Source organism: Phoenix dactylifera, chromosome 17, assembly GCF_051530095.1.
Source record: "Phoenix dactylifera cultivar Ajwa chromosome 17, Ajwa_hap1_PhDact_Kaust_v1.1, whole genome shotgun sequence".
Lineage (NCBI taxonomy): Eukaryota > Viridiplantae > Streptophyta > Magnoliopsida > Arecales > Arecaceae > Phoenix > Phoenix dactylifera.
The window spans coordinates 9921639-9941918 of NC_143206.1; the positions used below are offsets into that span (position 1 = coordinate 9921639).

Consider the following 20280-nt stretch of genomic DNA (forward strand, 5'->3'; position numbering starts at 1 on the left):
AAAAAGAGAGAAAATTTTTGAAAAGAGGAATCTGGGGCCTCATATCCGTCATACAATTTAATATCTAAAATACAGCACCCTAATCCATTATGTCATAATCTTCACCACTTACACCACTTGCATTTTCAAAAATTTGGTCTCTTTGGCAAACTACAGAAGTTGTCTTTGAGAGAAGGCAAATATTCATTTCTTCCAAGACATCCTTGGGCTGATTTTGGAAAAACGAACAGCATGAAACAATAGAACGGCTACCTACAGTTAATACATGATGGCAGGCAGTATTCTGTTTTCTCTGTGCTCCAAAGGGAGGCCAAGGACCTGGGATGACAATTCCGGAAGCTACAAGAGGACGCTTCCCTTTTTTTTTGTGGGGGGGTGTGTGTGTAATGTTTAAGTCTCAAGAATAGCTTCAACTTTAGTCCTGCATGCATGCTCTCTCTCTCTCTCTCTCTCTCTCTCTCTCTCTATATATATATATATATATATATATATATATATATATATGTAGAAAGAGAGAGTCATATTGGTGGCATACCTTGTTCAGGAAAAAGGGGGAAAAAAATCTAGTTTTTGAACCTCTGAAGTCCGAAGATCCAATCTTAACCATAATTTGCCTGTGCAATTGATGTCAACAAGTTCATCGAGGAAAAAAATAATAAAAGAGAAACTAACCATGGACCACAAACTAAGAGATTATGGGAGATATGAAAGCAGGCATCAACTCAGCTGATTATTCCCTCGTAGCATATAAGCATATAAAAGTTGAGAAGAAAGCAATATCTGATTATTGTTCATAATTTTCATTGGAGCAATATGATATTTGCATGGTAAATATAATATTGATATGGCAATTTTATTTGCACCTTAAAGAAGAGGAAAAGACCAGGTAACAATTCCTGCAGGCAGTAAGACGATCGATGCACGTGATTTCTGAACCAGATTTGCAACAGAATTTCCTTAGCAAATGAGGAAATTTTCAAGCTGATATATCTAATACTTCTTTATAAATAATTAAATATACATATTTAGATCTGGAAAAAATAGTAAAAATTGGCCATTTCAAATGGTAGCATGAAAGATCAAAACATGGATGTAAAAATTATTAAGCACAGATACACAGCTCCGTTCATTTGTTTGCCTCAATAAATTCTCTGTATTCTTTCTTCATTTTCACACCAGATACAGTCCTGCAATGTCCAAGGACTAACAGGATGAGCAGCATAACATACAAAAAAGTTACATAAGGTTTCTCAAAACTCCAGGCTCATATTATTTACTATGAGAATCAGTTTGACATAAATAAGGAATTGAACGCATAATATTGATGCTGCATTTTCAGAACATCAGTTGTCAAGGTATAAATTGCTAAAAAGAAACACAAAGAAGAATGAAACTTCGAATGATATAATGTTTCTTGTGCATAAAGGCAAGATGTATACAACCATACGCTTTTGTGTGAATGCTAGGAAACATATGGCATAGTTACATATGGGATGGAATCGTACCAGAAATTAACTGATTTGTTGTTCCCTCCAATTGGAGCTGCTCATTTTAAAAAACGCATTATTAACATTGGGTAACACCTTCCTTTTATTGGAAAGGATAGTAGCTGGTTTGTCCCGTACCTTTGGCATAGCCATAACCCACCATTCATTTATCTTCATATTGTCCTAAGTCCTAACAAAGACTGTAAGATCTTTCTCACAACTTCAATCAAGAGTTCCAATTCTTCACAAAATCTTCAAATCAAAATAAAAAGCCTCCCCTCAAAACGTCAAAACTCTCCATGTCTAAGACTTTGAGCCTACCTGAATTATTATAAGCTTAACTTTCTCCTAAATAATAAGAAGCCTCTTTTATTAAAAAAAGCATTTGTATTTCTATTCAAAATTTTAGCCATGCCAGCTGCTTCGGCAGAAACTAAGGTCACTTTGATTTATTTACATTGTTTGCATATTGCAGCTACAGGGATGGGAAACAATCAAAGAAACAAAAATTTAAATCCAACGTCATCAGAAGGAACTAAATTGACCATTTTGCAACCACTAATGAATGGTCAGCAACCTCCAACACTATTGGCATTAAAAATGTCATAGGTCATAACCAGCTATGATGCTTCTTCAGTTTAAAGAATGCATCATGTTTTTTCAACTAATAGAGTTCGAGCTCAAATCCTCCTAATAAGATATTATGTTTTGACTGCATTTCCATAGGTTTTCTTTAGGTTCTCTAACCTACTATGTTGCGACCAAGAACTTGCAAGCATGTACGGATTAGGCTTGTCCACAAGCCAGGTCAGACCTAGGCCAGAAGCAAGCCCGATATTCAAATCTCCAGCCAGAGTCCAGCTCAGTTATCAGGCCCAAGCATGACCAGACTCCGGATTTTTTTTCTGGGCCAAGCCAGACTCAAATTGGGGCTCTACGATTTTCTTAGCAAACTTGCAGCCTGGGCCGAGCCGAAAATTATTTTGACAATTGTATCCAGGCCCAAGCCTGACTCATGGCCCTAACACCTGAGCCTAAGGCCAGTTTTTGCAGGGTCGGGGCTTCGGACCATTCAGGTTGCAGCCCATTCACAGCCCTATTACAGACATCCAACAAAAAGAACATGGAGAGATTTGGTCAATCTATAAAAAATACTCTTATAATTCTAGGTTCCCACACCACTTAGCATCCTAATTCAAGATTTCATGCACCTAGATAAGGACTTATTATCAGAGCTTACATATATTCAAGGAGCAAAAGCAAAATTCTTAACCTGTGAGAAATCAAATACTTGATAAGACTTGCTTGAAAATTTGAACTCACAAGCATGCAAGAAATTTGATAGAAGGTTGCACATTTTTAAAAGGATTAGGCTATTTTAGACTTGGATTCTTCAGTGTTTTCCTTATAAAGCATGCCTTCTTCAGATTAAAGCTAGGCTTGTGTAGATTCGCCATGGCCCAATTTTTGCCGAGCTCAAGCTCAAGTTTTCAGCCCAGTGGTTTGTGCCAAGACTCAATTCTCCAAGCCCGAATAAAATCGAGTCATGCTCAGGCTTGCTATTTTTTAACCTGGCCCAGTCTGAATCTTTTATATATCAATTCATATATAAAATAATACTACATAAAATTTACAAAGTGAAAATAGAAAAGAAAAAGAAAGGAGAGAGAGAAATCCTAAATCTAATAACCCTCCTTGGCTCCCCCCCTTCTCAGTGGACATTGTCTCTCTCTCATGCACTACCGCACCTCTATGCTTCGCTGCCACTATTGCTCCCTCTCCCTCTGCTCTCTCTCCCTCTCCCCACAATCAACATTATCCTCCTCCTCTCTCTCTCTCCACCCCAACTCTACAGCCGGCGACTCCTCTACACCCTCTCCCCCTCCCCCCCCCACTCTCCCAACCTCCCTCATCCTCTTCCCTTGTTTCCTTCCACACTCTCTCTCCAACTACACCAGGATAATTGCCGTTATGGCAGACTTGGGTCATGGAGGTCAAGCCCAACCAGGTCAAGCTCACGACTACTGGCTTATTGCCACCGAGCTTAGGCTCGGGCCTAAAGATTTGACGTCAATATGGATTAATGGCCCAGCATGAACCTAGCTCAAACCAATGGATGCACAAGTTTAGTTATCACATGTCCATCTAAACTAAAAGGTTCTTGCACAATTGAAATCAAGAATCTTAGATTTCATGTAAAATAGTTAAGGCTAAAAGCCTTAAATATCAGCCCATGATATATACAAACCAAGGACTCAAGTCCCGATTGGACATCCCACGAGACATCGAGATGGGGTACTATCCTGAGTGTCCGACCATCCTGCCATTATCCCAACATTCTAATCGGTATATCTTGGGACATCCCTTGTCCCAAGTGTTGGAATAAAGTAAGACAACGGCGTGCCCCATAAGAGAACCAGAACCAAGGATCGCCGAACCGGTATCAGTAGGCATACCAGTCGGCCACCGGACCGATTCGAACCAGTACCAAACCGATATCACTAGTTCGGTCTCCAAAAGCCAAAAAAATTTGGCCTAGCCGGTACGGGCCGATACAGGCCCGTACCGTTTTTTAACGCAGAACCGGACCGGTTTGGTACGGGCTGAACCAGCTGGTACGGGCCAGTTCAGCATTCCTTGACCGGGACAACCGGCCCGTACCGTTTTTTAACGCAGAACTGGACCGGTTCGGTACGGGCTGAACCAGCCGGTACAGGCCAGTTCAGCATTCCTTGACCGGGACAACCCCGTCCCATAGGATTTAAAACCTTCATACAAGAATGTTGTAAACTAACCACAAGATCATAGATAAACAAAATTGTCCCAAAAGAATGTGTAAATTTCAAAAGCAACCAAGAAATAACCAACGAAAGTGCCAGCTTACCAAGCTAGTAAAGTCTTTGATGGTGGTACCAAATGATCTAGGATCAAACCCAATCTTCTGCAAGGTTTAGGGAGCTAGGGTCATTTGGGGGAGAGCTACCCCTCTTTGTTGCCTACAGGTCTCTTCTATCAAAAAAAACAGAAAGCAGCTATCCAATTCTTCAGCTTTATGTGTCATATCTTGTCACCATTTCCATTCAAGGCAACATTTTACATATGCTATCATTTTGAGATCTTTCTCATATCACTAAATTTTGGCACCTAAAATCTGTAACATGAATATAGCAGATGTAGAGTGATGCAATGCTATACATCCTATGGGCAAACAAAGGGATGAGTCTTTCCAGTGAAACTCTTTTGGGTATTGAGATGTCAGCTTTCACATGCTCTTTACAAAGACATTCCATGACGGTAAATCCTTAATTACTTGATCAAATTCAGATGCTGTACCAACTTAACTATTACAACACTTGTGATCCTATGTAAATGAAGCAAAAGCTTCCTGAAGATAAAGAAGCTCTACTGTACATGTTTCATAGGTGGCAGCGAGACAGCAGATGCACACAAGCATGAATAAATGAAATAAATTTATATGTAGTTGAGCTAACAAAATCCTAAAAGGAAGCAGCCTCACTTGAGCATTTCCTTATGTTTGAAAAATTGCACACAAGGTGTTCCCATAATTCCTGCTGCTTCTGCAATTTCAGGATCTTCCTCAATGTCAATTTCAACAAAGTGTACATTCTGATCAAATTCATCTATCACCTGCCAGGAAAGAAAGCTTCCTGTTTAGTCATACTAACAAAACAAATATCATACCATGTAAGCTGAAATTTACATAAATATATAGAAAGAAAAAAGTTGGAGCAATCTCCCATCAACTTGATGAAATGAAGGCATAAGCACTTTAATCCGTATTTCCTGACAAAATAAAAATAACCTCAACATATTTCATTCAAAAACTTAGCATCCAGAATATTGGCAATATGGCATGCTACCTATTGTCCCCATACAGCTTAAATGCATATTAATTTGGAATCTCCTAATAAAACATACTTCAACCACAATGATTCAACACAACTATGTGCTGTAGCACATTGCCTATATCCACCATCGAGCTTTATGAATGCAACATTGGGGTTTGGCTTGCAGCAGTAGTGATCCATAACTATGGCACTGTCTTGTTCTCAATCATGAATCATCTATCTTGGAATATAACCTATACCCTGAAAAGATGCAATGTACTTCTCCCTGTTTTTCTCCAACACACCATAAAACTAGTTGATCACTGTAGATAATTTGTCCAACTTAAAAGAATAGCTTTAATTCCGGAAAGCACCTGACTGATTTTGCTTCCATAGGTGAGTACATACTTTAGGAACAATCACATACTTGCAAAGGGCAACAAGAATCAACATATTCATGGACTTTTCACATCATATTTTTGAAAAACAATCATATTAAAGTTCATATATTAACATGAAATGTCTTCTCGTCATGGCAATTGTGTATTAATGTGCAGGGAAGAGCACGAACACAAGGGATCTACCATGTAAACCATGGTGATCTCACCGACAAGAAGAAAAGGAAAATTTGAATTTTGAAGGCTGCTGAGATCAGCTGGCACCATTCGGATCAAAAACAAAAAAGGAAGGGATGAGAAAATGAAAGATAAGGAATCAACTTAAGGATGACCAAAGGTCTCTTTGATAACCTGTGGTGACTCAATAGCTCAAAAGAGAATTTCATCATTGACTTAATTGCAAAGTCAAAACTTGAAAAAAAAACATGTCCCCTAGCAAAATTAAGATATACATGCAACAACTAATAGACAGAAAAAAGAAAAGAAGATAAAACTAATGCCTCGATATATATAAAATATGTGGCTGATTGTAAGTGAGAGAAAAAGGAAGATAAAAGATAAAAATAACAAAAAGAGGCGAGAGGAGAGACCTGGGGTAGAACAGACAAGAAATCCAACAGCAAATTCCCCAATCCTAACCATTAGGGTGTCCCAGGGATACTATTTTGAGTAAGTTTTTGGCTGCACATTAGTGTCCAACAATACATGGCTATTTTTCTCAATAAACAATAAAATGCAATGGCTCAAGGACATGTCAGTAGGTCTGGTAACATAATTTAACCCTTTTGGATAACAAAAATAAAGAAAAGAAACAAAATGCCACATAGAATAAGTCCATATAACTCCCTCTCATGTTGGAACTACCGATACCAAGTATAGCAAGTTTGCAAGTTCAACTTTCAATTTGGATCATCCAATATATTTTAGAGAAAAAGGGGGCGGGGGGAACTCATTAATAATTGCATTCTTACAAACAGGCCATTGGAATAAGACTATCATGATTGATGCAATTTAAGGATCCAAGTCATTATGACATGGGGGAATCTCAACTGTGCTAATGTGCAGAAAATATACTGTACCCACCAAGTTTGCTTTAGTTTTTTCACCATTATTTAATTTGCACTAATAAATGTCGAGTTCTTGTATAAGCTTTAAAAACATGGTGATTCTACCAGCATTATATAAGCCACTGAGTTTGTAGAAATGACTACATGTTCATGAACAAAAATGAATAAATTCGATTCCATCTTCTTAAAACTGATAGAGTTGTCGCTCTTAATTACATGAAATACACAACAGAATTTCTGATAAGTTAGAGTTGCAGAATCCCTGATTAGGGCCAGCTGACAGATAGCAGAAGAAGGGTCTACCTCATTGAAAAGCATGACCAAAAATGCATTTCAAAAGATTACAAAACCAGATTATCAACAGAACATTCTTTTGCTGAAAATTTCTATATACAACCATTTTACATATCACTTTTTATCACAAAGAGTGCATATACTGATAGAAAGGAGAAGCAACACTGATTCCTCTAAGCAGGCATAGAAGCCTACAATATCTATCTGGATTGGCAATTGGCTCACCAACATCAGGTCCTTCGTCATTAAAACATGAGAGTCGAGAGCTTTAGCACTTGTTTTTTTATTTACACAGCATCCATTTAGGAGACGAAGTTTGAAGATGGACAACATGATAGAGAATATGACAACAGAAATGAAATGGAAAATCAGATTCTGTAAAGCACAAGTGCATCTGTAAGGGCGTGATATCAATGCAAAGTATTATACACAGATAACATACTATTTGAATCATATTAATGGAACATCATATAATAATACCTTGCCTAAAATTGGTTTTAAAGTCCTACAAGGACCACATGTTGGTGCAGTGTATAAAACACATATTAGCCTTGGGCTTTCATGGTACAATTTCCTAAGTGCATACTGCAACAAAAAAAAAAACAGCTCAAAGTTAATGCCACCGATTGGCCACCAGTGATAACCTCAGACCCAATCAGATATGCAGAAGTCCTGCTTTATATATACCTGGCCCTTGTGCTTTGTACGCGCTATGTCAAAACCCATTTCTACATCCCTGTCTGTAATTTCCTTCTTTACCTCTTCAGCTACAGGCTGTTGGGAGGAAAAAAGAAGTTACAAGAAAAACAATACGCTTTATACCAGAAAAACATCTCTTTTGATACAAAACCTATGGGACATCAAAAGCAATTACCAAAAAGTTTATTAAAAGCCAGAAGCAAAACTGGCGGGGAAATCACCAATAATTTCAAATGTTGCAGTAATTACCAGTAACCCAGTATCCAATTTGGATGAATCATCTTTAACCAAATAGATTGACCGGTTCTACCTTAAATATTACAAACATGAAATGATGGTGCAAAATCAATCTCAGAAAGTGACAGATTTACCTGGTGAAATTCAATAAGGAGATTATTGGAAGCTAGGTATCTCTCCACTGATAAAGCAGCAGTGCATCCAGTTCCAGCAGCAGTTATCGCTTGCCTCCATTCATGATCCTATCAGCATCATCCATTAATTGTAAGGATCATGAAAACTGATTATTTAAGAACAAAATGTAGGTAGTTCTTCTGGACAATGGAAATCATGAATAAAATATTTTGGAAACAAAAAAACTAAGGATTGATATGGACAGTTAGTATTAGTCATACCCTCTTCCTTAGTTTAAAATCACAATGCGGGACAAAATTTTAATAATTGGGTGGTTAAGGTCCTTCAACCTACACATAAATAACCTGAAATACCATCAAGGATGCCATTTTGTTTCCATCAAGGTTTGCCATACCGGTCGGTACCGGTATCGAACCCGTATGCAATCCCAAACCATACCAACACTTAGTACGCCTCGCCATCTTGTACCATACCGCATACCGACACTACAATAAGATAGTACCAGTACGGGATCCAGTATCGAGACGGCGAATCTTAGTTTCTATTGTTAAAATCTACCAGTACAGGATCCGGTATCGAGACGGCGAATCTTAGTTTCTATTGTTAAAATCCTAATAGCACGGACATTTAAGGAAACGCCACCAATGAAGGTCTGAAGACAGGATGAAAAGATAGAGTTGATGCTTAGTAGACAGCCCATTGTAAAAAGCATGACAAACTATGAATTGGATCCAAACTCAATATCCAACCCCAAACAGGTGGAAAAACTTTTGAAGTTTATGGCTATGGTTATGGACACATAAGGCCCAAAATAGAAAGAACTTCCATTGCAACTAGCAGAACTCCAACTCCAATCAAGATTATATGTGCTGTGGAAAAGAGATGAGAATATGTTGTGGATTAACTGCAGAAGAAAGATGGATCCAAATGAATCATCCAGAACTGAGTTAAAACAAATATGAAGTCAGTCCAGTTAATAATATCGAGGGAGGTAAGGATGCCGGATATTGTTTGTCAAAGCAGAGGAATTGGTTGACAGATGAACAAAGTCCATAAAGCAGATAGTGGCATCACCAGAGACACGATACAATTATTTTTTACTGTGTTCCTCTGTCATTAATGATCCTCGACAAACAGTAGTGCATGGATTGATATGCGTATCATGTAATTGTCAAAGAGCTTTTTTTTTTTGAAGTTACACATCTAAAAGTATCGTACCAAGAAAAAAGTCTAACTTAAGAGTTTGTTTATGCAAATTTACAAGCTCATATTGAACTTAACATGAATGCAAGTCTTAAGGATTTATTGATAAATATTTAGTATCATGTTTCATGACTCGTAAACATGCTAATGAATGCGAATAAGAACAATTCTCTTGATAAAAACGAAAGAACATTAACCAAAAAAAGAACGACATCATACAAACATAAATATAAATTTCTGCGTGCATATTCATTCACATTTTACATAGTGTATGTTTTGTGTGTCTTAGTTTGCATTTTACATATTTATGCAATTCCATATATTAATATCTTTGCACTGATGAGTACCATAACCTTAACTTCTGCTATTGCAAAATGACAAATATCTAAATATCAATATCATGTCTTCGCTCATCATGATTAAAAGTTATCCAGAGCAAACAGTGTTTCTGAAAAGGAAACTAATTTGGCCTAATTCAAAATTTTGATTCATTATATAATTGCATCATTTATCTTTCATCATGCATACCTCTAAATTCATAACATCACTAATATAAACTAACTTCCTCTTGGTAGTATACCAAATTGTCATAACATACACAAGCAATACTGTTAATTTAAAAGACTCCCTGCATCGTAAAATATATCTATGCATAATGATTATAAAAAAAAAAAATCTTGATGACTTGTTTAGGTTTCCTGTTTTATTTCTTTAAATTTCCAAGTTTTAGCCCAAATCTCCAGAAAGTTACAAATAAACCAAATCCAAAGCCAAATTTATAGACAATAGCTTCCATAAAGGTTTGGTTTGAGGCAAGGTTCGCCGTATCCGTACCGGTGCCACACTAGCATAGTATCGGTACGGTACGGTACGGACTTTTTTTGGCATACCGAGGGTCAGTACGCCATCTGTACCGGTACCGATACCGAACCGGTAAGATACGGTACGTTTGGTACTGTCCGATATAGTACAATACGGCATACCATGGTTTGAGGTCAAGTGGATCTGATTGCAGCCTGTAAAATATAGATATCTAATCAGTACAGATCCTTGCAAGGATCTAATTCATAAAACAAGAGTTACTCAAGCATCATGGTTCATGGTGCAATCTGTCCCACTAATTATTAGCAAGAACAATCATGGACTAGCCTTATCCCATGTACGATCCATCACTTTTGTCTACTTTTTTTTTTGCATCATCTATTTCTATAGAAAGTTAAATCATACATGAACCAAGCTTTGCAACTTCTTTTTTCTCGCACATTTCACAATTCATAGTCACCTGCACTCATTATTTGGTCCTCTCAATATATATATATATATATACAATATATATATATATATACACACAATATATATATATATAGACACAATATATATATATATATGTTAAACTGCAACTTTCATTCAAAATATGATAACTGCAGGTACAACATCAGATGTAAGTTTGAACAAGGTCCATAAAAGCAGAATAATCTAGCAAAGAAAAGGAGCATGTCCTTTCCATGTTAAATCCCATTGACCTCGACCCTTGTTAAAGTAGCATTTCTTTCTCTACTAATGTTGTTCTAAGCACGTAAAAGAAAAATCAAAATGCTCCAGCATGAAGCAATCATGCAGCAAAGTGTTGAACATGTAAGTTGGCAATAATACGATCTCAACTATGTACACACCCCCAAAGTGAGGACCTATGCAGACATATCTTTGGTCCCAAATCGGCTATGCACGGGGTAGATCTTGGATACTTATATGGAACCAAGAAACTCAAATAACAACCTCTGGCTAGTATTTTTGAGTGCGGTCCTAGATCATTACGCATAATATCAGAGCGGACCTAGCCCATGTCCCATGTGGACTAGAGGACACTGCAATATGGGCCTATTTGGGCTGACCACAGGCTGATCGTAGTGTTTACAACGAATTTACGATACTTATGATTGGACTTATATAGATTTGGATTCTTAGCATGGCGAGGATGCCTAGGCTTAAACAAGAGAAGCATGTGAAAACTTGTGCAGGCGTGTGTCTAGTCCCACATCAGCTATACACTAGATGAGGTCCCAGGTCATTACACCCAACCCACCCATCCGCCCATCATTTAAAAAAAAAAGTGCATGCGTGCGAGGGCAGTTGGCTAGGAAAGCAAACTACAAACACGCCCATGCACACACAAAAACGAGAGAGAGAGAGAGAGAGAGAGAGAGAGAGAAAGAAAGAGAGAGATAAAGAAAGAAAAAAGGACACCTATAATGAATTGATTATTTGTCTAGTTAAAAATGTGCGGTTAAAGATTAAAAACCATGTTGTTCTACATAATTTAAGGAAAACCAAATTGTATTCATGTTGTTGGTAAAATTAAAGATTTTAGTTACTATGATCCTAGTTATCACGTATATTTGTACTACTATTGAGAATCATATCCACAAATGGCAATCTGCATACTTATGTTGACTCAGGGAGGGATTATAAACTTCCCTTTGGCAGTGAGGCATGTATTAAAGCAAACAACCGCTTGCAAACTTCCACTTAAGCATAACAATATGTGTAGAAGATTTAAATACTTATAAGCTGTCTTAGATACCCCATGAAAAAGAAGATCAATCTAGATATTAAGGAAAGACTTAACATTTTTGATAGAATTCTTTCTAATAAACATAATTAGATACTTCTCAACTTAGAGATTTGCTCCATAGCTGAATCCAATTTGATAGGAAATGGATCAAAATAATGATGATGATGATGACAATCATGATTATGACAGTTTCTTTCAGAAAATTTAGAACTCATATATATTCATTTGACTTTAGTTATTTCAATTTAAAAAATATCACGATAACTAAAGAGTCAGAGAACAACTAGAAAACAAATAAAAAATTTAAAAAATTTATTGGAAAGAAATGATGAAATCGGACTTCAACATATTCTGAAAGATACATAAGAAAAGAGGCCTCCACATGCAAATGTACATGAAGTCACAGAAACAAAAATCAAGGATGGTAAGCAACTTGCCCTCACATGATCTACCTTAACATCTATGTGGAAAATGCTGTCAAGCAAGGTTCATCGTCTCGGTACCGAATCCCGTACCGGTGCCATCCTATTATAGTGTTGGTACACCTAGTATGGGGGCTGATTTGGCATACCGAGTGTCGATATGTCTTCCACATTGCATACCAATTTGGTACCGGTATGGTACAGTCGGTACGCAAGAGTAACGACATGTATGGAAAACCTTGCTTTCAAAAATAATAATGGACCTACAAACATCAATACTAAGAAAATTAATAATTACAAGAATGTAGTGACAATCTGCTGAGCAGTACCTGTACATCACCAGCAGCAAAGACACCTTCAACTGAAGTTTTTGCTGTCCCTTCTTTGACTAAGATGTAGCCCGAGTTATCAAGTTCAACTTGACCTTCTAACAACCAGCTGTTTGGTGTATGTCCTATTCCATAAAAGAGACCTTTTACCTCTAGGATTGAATCCTCTCCAGTATCAACTCTTTTTACTAAAATGCCTGACATCTGGCCTTTGTTATTGCTGACGGCATCCATAGCTTCTGTATTGAAGTGCACTGTAATATTTGGATTGTTGAATACTCTGAAACATTCGCCAGAATCAACCTGTTAAAAAAACATTCAAGGAGTTGAACTTGTATCATCATCAATACTTATACAATTGATTTGCAATAATATACAAGTGCCTTTAGAACAGTTGTTTTAAATTAATCTAGATAGAACACAATGTTTTGTATCCCTAACCTCGAATTCCACACAACCGAACTATTGACCTGAGTCAATCTTCTTTTCAAAACTTTAACACTGTTGGAATTCCTGATCTCAAAATGTAGACCCAAAACTTCTTCACATTAATAAATATTTAATATATAAGAATTAATGCCTTTACATGTTTTATTGTATATAATACATTATGAGGCACCTACAAAAAGATCTTAATGGCCGGAAATGGCTAAGATAAGATCCATAGAACAAACTATAAGATACCATGATCATCAACTTGTTACAGTTAGGGAACTAGATATCTAATTTCTTAGGTGGCACTCCATTCATGAAACCTTGAAAAGGAATTGGCTCTTTAACAGTATAGACAATAAACAGAGAAAACAAAAGTGGAGGATTTATATACATGATAAAACTGTAACCAGAGAAAATGGAGATCTCAGATGAATCTCAGATAGTAGGTCTGCACAATTCTATGCTTATTAACTTGTTAAAGTGGCAACTCAAGGTATCAGATGTGATGCTATGCAAAAGATACTATTTTCTCCAGAAAGACATTCTTATTCTAATATAATTACCCAATAGTTGAAGTTTATTAGTAATGCCCATATTTGTTGTCAATAACAAAGATAAAGGTTATAACAAACATCAGAATAACAAATGTTAGAAAAAATGCACAGAAAATTTACCTGTCTTGCATTGCTTTTGATGCTCGTAGCTGGTTTCTACGAACAAGCAAGTGTACATGACGAGCATATTTGGTCAAATATAATGCTTCCTCAGTCGCTGTATCACCTCCTCCAACAACTGCAAGAACTTGCCCTTTAAATAGTGGAGATGCTCCATCACATATTGCACAAGCACTTATTCCTCTACTCCAAAATTCATCTTCACGAGGCAACCTAAGCCTTTTAGCAGTTGCTCCAGTTGCTATAATAAGACTGTTGCACTTTACCTAAAATATACAAATTGAAACAACTAGCCATATTAAAATAGAAACTTAATTGAAAAGAGCTTATTGTATTAACAACAAAAGCAGATTTTTGTTTTGCATTCACATCCTCTTCTAACATCTAAAATGCCTTCCAATGATGGACATATTTCATGAAAAAGGCAATAAATTTTGCATTTTTTGTTATCAGATTCCACTTGTCTCAAATTATCGTGTTAGACTTTATCAAGCACATAGTTGTCCAGTTAAGGTTAACATTCAAATTTTCGTTGTATTATTTGTATAGATGGAATGGCTTCATAATACACTACATGCTGCTTAAGGAGAATCATTAAATAAAACAAAAATAGGGACATTAATATCTCAAAATAGCTTATTTTGGCTGATCTCCATCTTAGCTGATTTTAAAAGCAGTTATTATATGGTGAAGTTTTTTTTTTAAATTGTCCCTTCAGAAATGCAAGCAGACACATGTGAGCACACACACGCACACAGATATATATAAGTATGACTACAAAATATCACCTCACGCTCACTACTCCGGATGGTAAATGGACTGCTCTTCACGTCAACAAATTCAACATCTTCCTGAAAAAGTTCTGCACCCCAACGCTCAGCTTGACGACGCATCCTAGTCAATATATAATTGCAAGATATTGAATAAGGAAAGAACTTTAACCGCTAGTTGGATGCAGTTGATAAGCAACTCTATACACAAATGTGCAACTCCATGTACAATGAGAAACAAGAGAAAGAGAAGAAACAATTGAGCATACGAATAGCAAAAGTGTTTTATTACCTATCCATCAAATCAGGACCACTTATGCCATCTGGAAATCCAGGAAAGTTTTCGACGTCGGTGGTAGTCATCAACTGCCCTCCTGGAACACCACCCATTTGATACCCTTCAAACACAAGTGGCTTCAAATTTGCACGAGCTGCGTAAATTGCTGCAGTGTATCCAGCTGGACCAGACCCTATGATCACCAAATTCTCGATTCCACTAGAAGGAACTGCAAGAATATAGATAAAGAACTATTTCACTAGCTTTCAAGAATTTAACAAATAACATGCCACTAACAGTAGATCTATAAGTTGATCAGCAGAACGAAATTGTTATGAAGTTTGAACTTCTTTACAAAGCAATTTTATAAAAATAGATTTGGGATATGTGCTTACAAATGCAATTTCGAATGTAAAACAATAATCAATGATGCTTAAGTTAAATATAATAGCATGGCTTTCAGCTTGCCAAAAGGAATTACATGAGCAATGGACTGACAAGCTCAAAAGAGCTAATTCACACATTCCTAAAACTATATAAGTGTGTCAATATGGCAAGAACTTTCCTGTTCTCAAAAATACCCCCCTCTCAAAACATCCTTATAATCTTTTATTCTCAACAAAATTACCTCCTACTCAAAATATGTCCCTCCCAAAATATCCATATAATGTTACAATCTGTTATAGGGGAAATTTTGGGAGGATGGTATTTTGAAAATAGGGAAGTTTCACCTCGCACATTAACACACAATCCCTATTTTCAAAATACCATCCTCCCAAAATTTCCCCTATAACATTTTACTCTCAACAGATTGGATTCCTTCTAACTATCTCGAGCCGGTTCCTGAGTAACTCACAAGAGGTGGACTCCCACCTAAATTATTCTCCTTGCTCATAAGAGATGGAGTTCTGAATGAACTCTCTTCATAAATAAGATTTATTTCTTATTAAAGTTCTACGCTTGATTTTCTATGATTGTGTCTACTAGTTTGCAGCTAGCCTAGATTATAAATCATTATTTCTTGGATCCACTTGCATAAGCATGTGCACGATAAGTGGTGTTATAATGAACAAATTTATGAAGCATACATGAAAGATATTTTTAAAAATCAGCAAAATCCAGCCTATAACAAGCACTCAAGCGCTCATGAAAATAAGCATAGCAAAATGGAAAGTCATGAAATCCAGCAAGTTTTGAAATTTTGTAGAATCAACAACATACTAGATCATCCCATTGATGCTCTTTTGAAACTTGTGGTGAATAGTCTGACTAATTCATGTGTTCATGTTAGTAACTGTTAGGTATATCGAGTTCCCTTTTTTCCAATTTTTACAATCTTTTTTCCTTGCCAACTTAGTTCCGAATCCTTTTTCTTTGACCATGACATATAAATTAACCATAACTTCATATAACATAGATATTCTTAGCTTTTTTTTTTTTCCTAAAACCCTCTTTCACCAGTCATTCCAATCAAGCACTATCTTAGATATCAGTCAACTCGATCGTGACTTACATCTTCTATGCTTTCATTTTAAACCCTCTGTCACCATTCATTTCAATTAAGGACTACGTTCAATGTCAGTCCCAAGTTCTTATGAGAAAAGTGAAATTATGATCAAGTATGACATACTTAGAAAAGAATAATGACTCAGATTAAAACGATTCCAACCAAAACACCAATTCAACAACTGTTCTCATTAGAAATTGCTGGTCATAAGTCCCATCCTCTACAAGCTTTTTATTCCATAATGGGGTTAACTTGACATATGTTTGACAAAGCACTTATGTTGATTTCTTTCGAGGAATTGAAATATGAAAGCACTTCAGTTCTCCCATACAACAATGTGACATGTCCATTTCCCTAGCTACCTTGAAGATCAAAAATTTGTAAGAGATCCTGTACAGTAAGCCACACATCTTAGGACAATAACATTATTTAGAGAGGTTAGACGAAGAGCTAGGGAATGAAGTTATCAGGGCATGTTCAGAGATTTGTGTATAACTTGAACAAGGCCTCATACTAAAGAAAAAGTAGCATGAGAATTCAAGATGGAAGTTTTACATTAGAAATTGACATTAAAGATGTAATGCATGAAAGGAAGACTGCATCAGACATCAAGAAAAGAGTTGCAAAAAAGCCTTGTCATGCCAGGTTAACCGACAAACTCTCCAACTGGAATGCAACAAGGAGCATCCTGTTATGATTGAATAGCGAAGATGAAGTGTGAGAGGCAACAGAGAAATTGATGAAAAAAAAGACATATTCAGCCATGAACCGATATTTGTTATGAATCAACGTATTGTAAACTATAAAGCACCTCTTAAACAGATAGTACCAAAACTGGTGCCTTTGAGCACATATATGGATGGCATCATGATTGTCATCCAAACTAAATGACTGCTGCTGCCTTCCAGATATGAACTATGAGTTCAGACTCATACCGTGGCCTTGGATCTAGAATACAAGGACTGGACTAAACTCACTAAAAGTTATTCCAATTTCAAGTTCTATGCATCAATGATCAGTGCAAGGATTGTTATTGCACAGAGAAAATCAGATATGATGGAAATTTTGTTAACTCTAGCTCCAAAACAGAGTACCTGCACAATTTATATAATAAAAGGTCACGGGGATGTCAGAAACGGGGATGTCACAACCATGGTTGACTCTCGTTTACTCTTGACCAAACTATGGGAATCTCTTGCCTGGTACATGCATATTATTTACTCAAAGTCCAGTTTTTCTTCCACTTGCTAATACTAGATTTTTCGCTAAAGTGAGGGAACCAAGATGCAAAATTCAGAACATCCAACCAACCCACCATCGAACAAAGCATTAAAGAATCACAAGAAAGTCCTTATGAAAACACCAAGCAACAGTTTCTTGAATCATTTTTTCATAGAACATCACTACTTGCAGCAACCTAGATACCCAACCTGATCCCCACCACAAAACATTAGTACATGAACTCAATTTAGAGATACAAAAAAAATCCATGATTCTTACCAAAATTCAAGAAAATCCAAGAAGTGGTAAAAGATAAAGAGAGGGACCGGGGTAATGGATAACCTGCAGCTGAGGAAACGGGAACCTCCTCCGTGGAAGAGGCTGGCGGCGAAGCGAAGACGGGGCGGGCAGCCCGGCGGGGGGCGCCGGAGGATGGAGGGCGGAGGGGGACGCCGTGAGGAGGAGCGGCGGCGGCGGTCCGGCGGAGGAGGAGAGAGCGGCGGTTGGGGAGGGCGGAGGAGGGCGCCGCCGAGACGACGGCCGCCATGCCGACACGAAACACCGCCATTCGGCCGGCGGCGAGAGGGCGAGAGCGTGGGTAGAGAAGAAGAGCTGGTGCGGGCTGTCGATATGTATATATATTTATCCTTTCATGGCGGAGAGCAGCGCTGGGATCATCCAATATTATCATCAGATCGTCAATAGATAGGGGTTGTATCGTTCGCACGAAAGAAGATTCACCTTCCTTCGCGCGAATCCACCGTTGGATCACCTACTAATCGCTTTAAAAGGTGTGCAAGAGGGTATTCGGATTGCTTTCAGATCTGTGCGTTGGGAGATCCAACGGTTGATACTCGCAATGGAAATCGAATCCTTCTTTCATGTGATAGATACACCCCTGTCGATGTTTTTTTTGCTCCTTTCTCCCCCTCATTTGTCATATTTTCATTTCACTCTTTTTTTTGGGTACAATTACATTTCATTTTACTCCTTGGGGAATGATAACAAAGGCAGGGGTGTGTAATACAATGCAAACATATTGCTACAAATATTAAACTATGCCTTTGCAATTACAGTCCGTATGGTATGTGACTGAAAACAAGGATGATTGTGATTTTTTTCAATTAATTAAAGAAATTAAGATAGCTATATTTTTGTCTTGGCATAGATGAAGAAAAGAGCCAGTCAAGTGAACACTACTGTTTTTTCAAAGATCACCTGCCTTCTTTTTCATGTCTTTATGAGATGATGATTTTCTGGGAGTCTGGTTGTGCTTTCTTCTATCTGAGCATTTTTCTTTCTCATGCCACAGTGTTTGCCTTTCCTTTTATTTTCCCATATCCATCCAATTTCTATTGTCATGTGTGATTGAATGGGACTTCAAGGACAATGGACGCCTTGCTCAAGAGCTCATTGTCTATATAGTAATAGATAAATTATTTTTCCCTAGTATTACAACAAACAGTACTAAGTGTTTAGGATTACATGTCAAATATATTTCTAGATAACATAATTAATAGGAGGTCGAAGGATTAATATAAATGGCTGGATCCAAAACTTAACAACTTAAATTTGGTATTGTGCTCTCTGCCTATCCCGATCGATCTCCGAAATGTTAGAATTGGAAGATCTTGCAAAGCATAGTAGCATACCATGGTAAAGCCAAGTTATAGTAACTGCAATATGCTGAGTAGATCTAGCAAGTAAACTTGATAAAGCAATGTATGGCCCCATTTCCCAACACTAGGAAGTGCCACTCGATTCTTGAATCAATTTCTCTTAGAAGCTAGGATGTAACACAGAGATATGTGGTTCACAATAGGTTTGTGGCATTTTTGGATAAATTTTTTTTCTTGCATCTGCCATGCTTGAAAGAGAAAATAGTTTTTGTAAATGTAATGATTGAAATACGAAATACTATAATGTACATCAAATAATTATTTAATGATAATTATGTGAATAACACAATAAACTTGTTGTATCATGACAGTACATGCCTTGGTGATTAAAGGCTTATCATTCAAACGAAGGATCATTGGTTCGAATTCTATGTTGTGCTTTTTTTTTTTTTGAGAATGTTTTACTAGATATCATGGTTTATTACCTGTTATATATAATTGCAGCTAAATATTTGAATAAAACGCTAAGATTGAAATTTTAAGGACGATAACATATGCCGCTAAAGAATGAAATTTTTTTTGAAAATATTTATTGCCGACATGGTATATAAGAAAATATCATAAAAATATAGAAAAATATATTTGCAATAATTTTTTACTTATAGCTATACTTTAAATATTGCCGATAACATTTTTTTGTTGCAGTTATTTTTTAAAAGAATTTTAATAATCTTTGCTATAAAAAAATCAAATCATATAGACAATCACTTGGTTAAAATAGTCGCACAGATGCAAGTTGAGCTATTGTTAATAAAATAACTATTTGTTTCTTCTTTTTTTAAAGAAAAGGAGGACCACTGCGTGGAACTTTAGTGAGATTATACCATCAATAGATGATTCAATGAAACCTAGGTATGGTGATAGATGAGGACTATAGGGATTCCGCGCGCGGCCTCCCACCCTTGAGCACCTTCTCAGGGTGGCTAGCCTTGTCCGGCGGATGCGCCTCCATCCGAGGCCTCTCCGGCACCACCCACCTACCATCCTCACCCACTCACCATCCCCTTGTTCTCATCCTGCCCCCAC

The 20280-nt window shown here is 37.0% G+C and overlaps 1 protein-coding gene across 1 annotated transcript; it reads right to left on the reverse strand.

Annotated features, from left to right (window-relative positions):
* Positions 1-927: 927 nt before the first annotated feature.
* On the reverse strand, positions 928-18343 carry NTRC (NADPH-dependent thioredoxin reductase C). The gene is made up of 10 exons (XM_008783815.6): positions 17918-18343; positions 14863-15076; positions 14589-14694; positions 13801-14066; positions 12692-12971; positions 8165-8272; positions 7782-7868; positions 7575-7679; positions 5005-5135; positions 928-1187 (listed from the first exon to the last, which is right to left on the reverse strand). Exons 1-10 carry the CDS (start codon positions 18264-18266, stop codon positions 1127-1129), a joined length of 1707 nt encoding a protein of 568 aa, XP_008782037.2. The 5' UTR covers positions 18267-18343; the 3' UTR covers positions 928-1126.
* Between the last annotated feature and the right edge of the window lie 1937 nt (positions 18344-20280).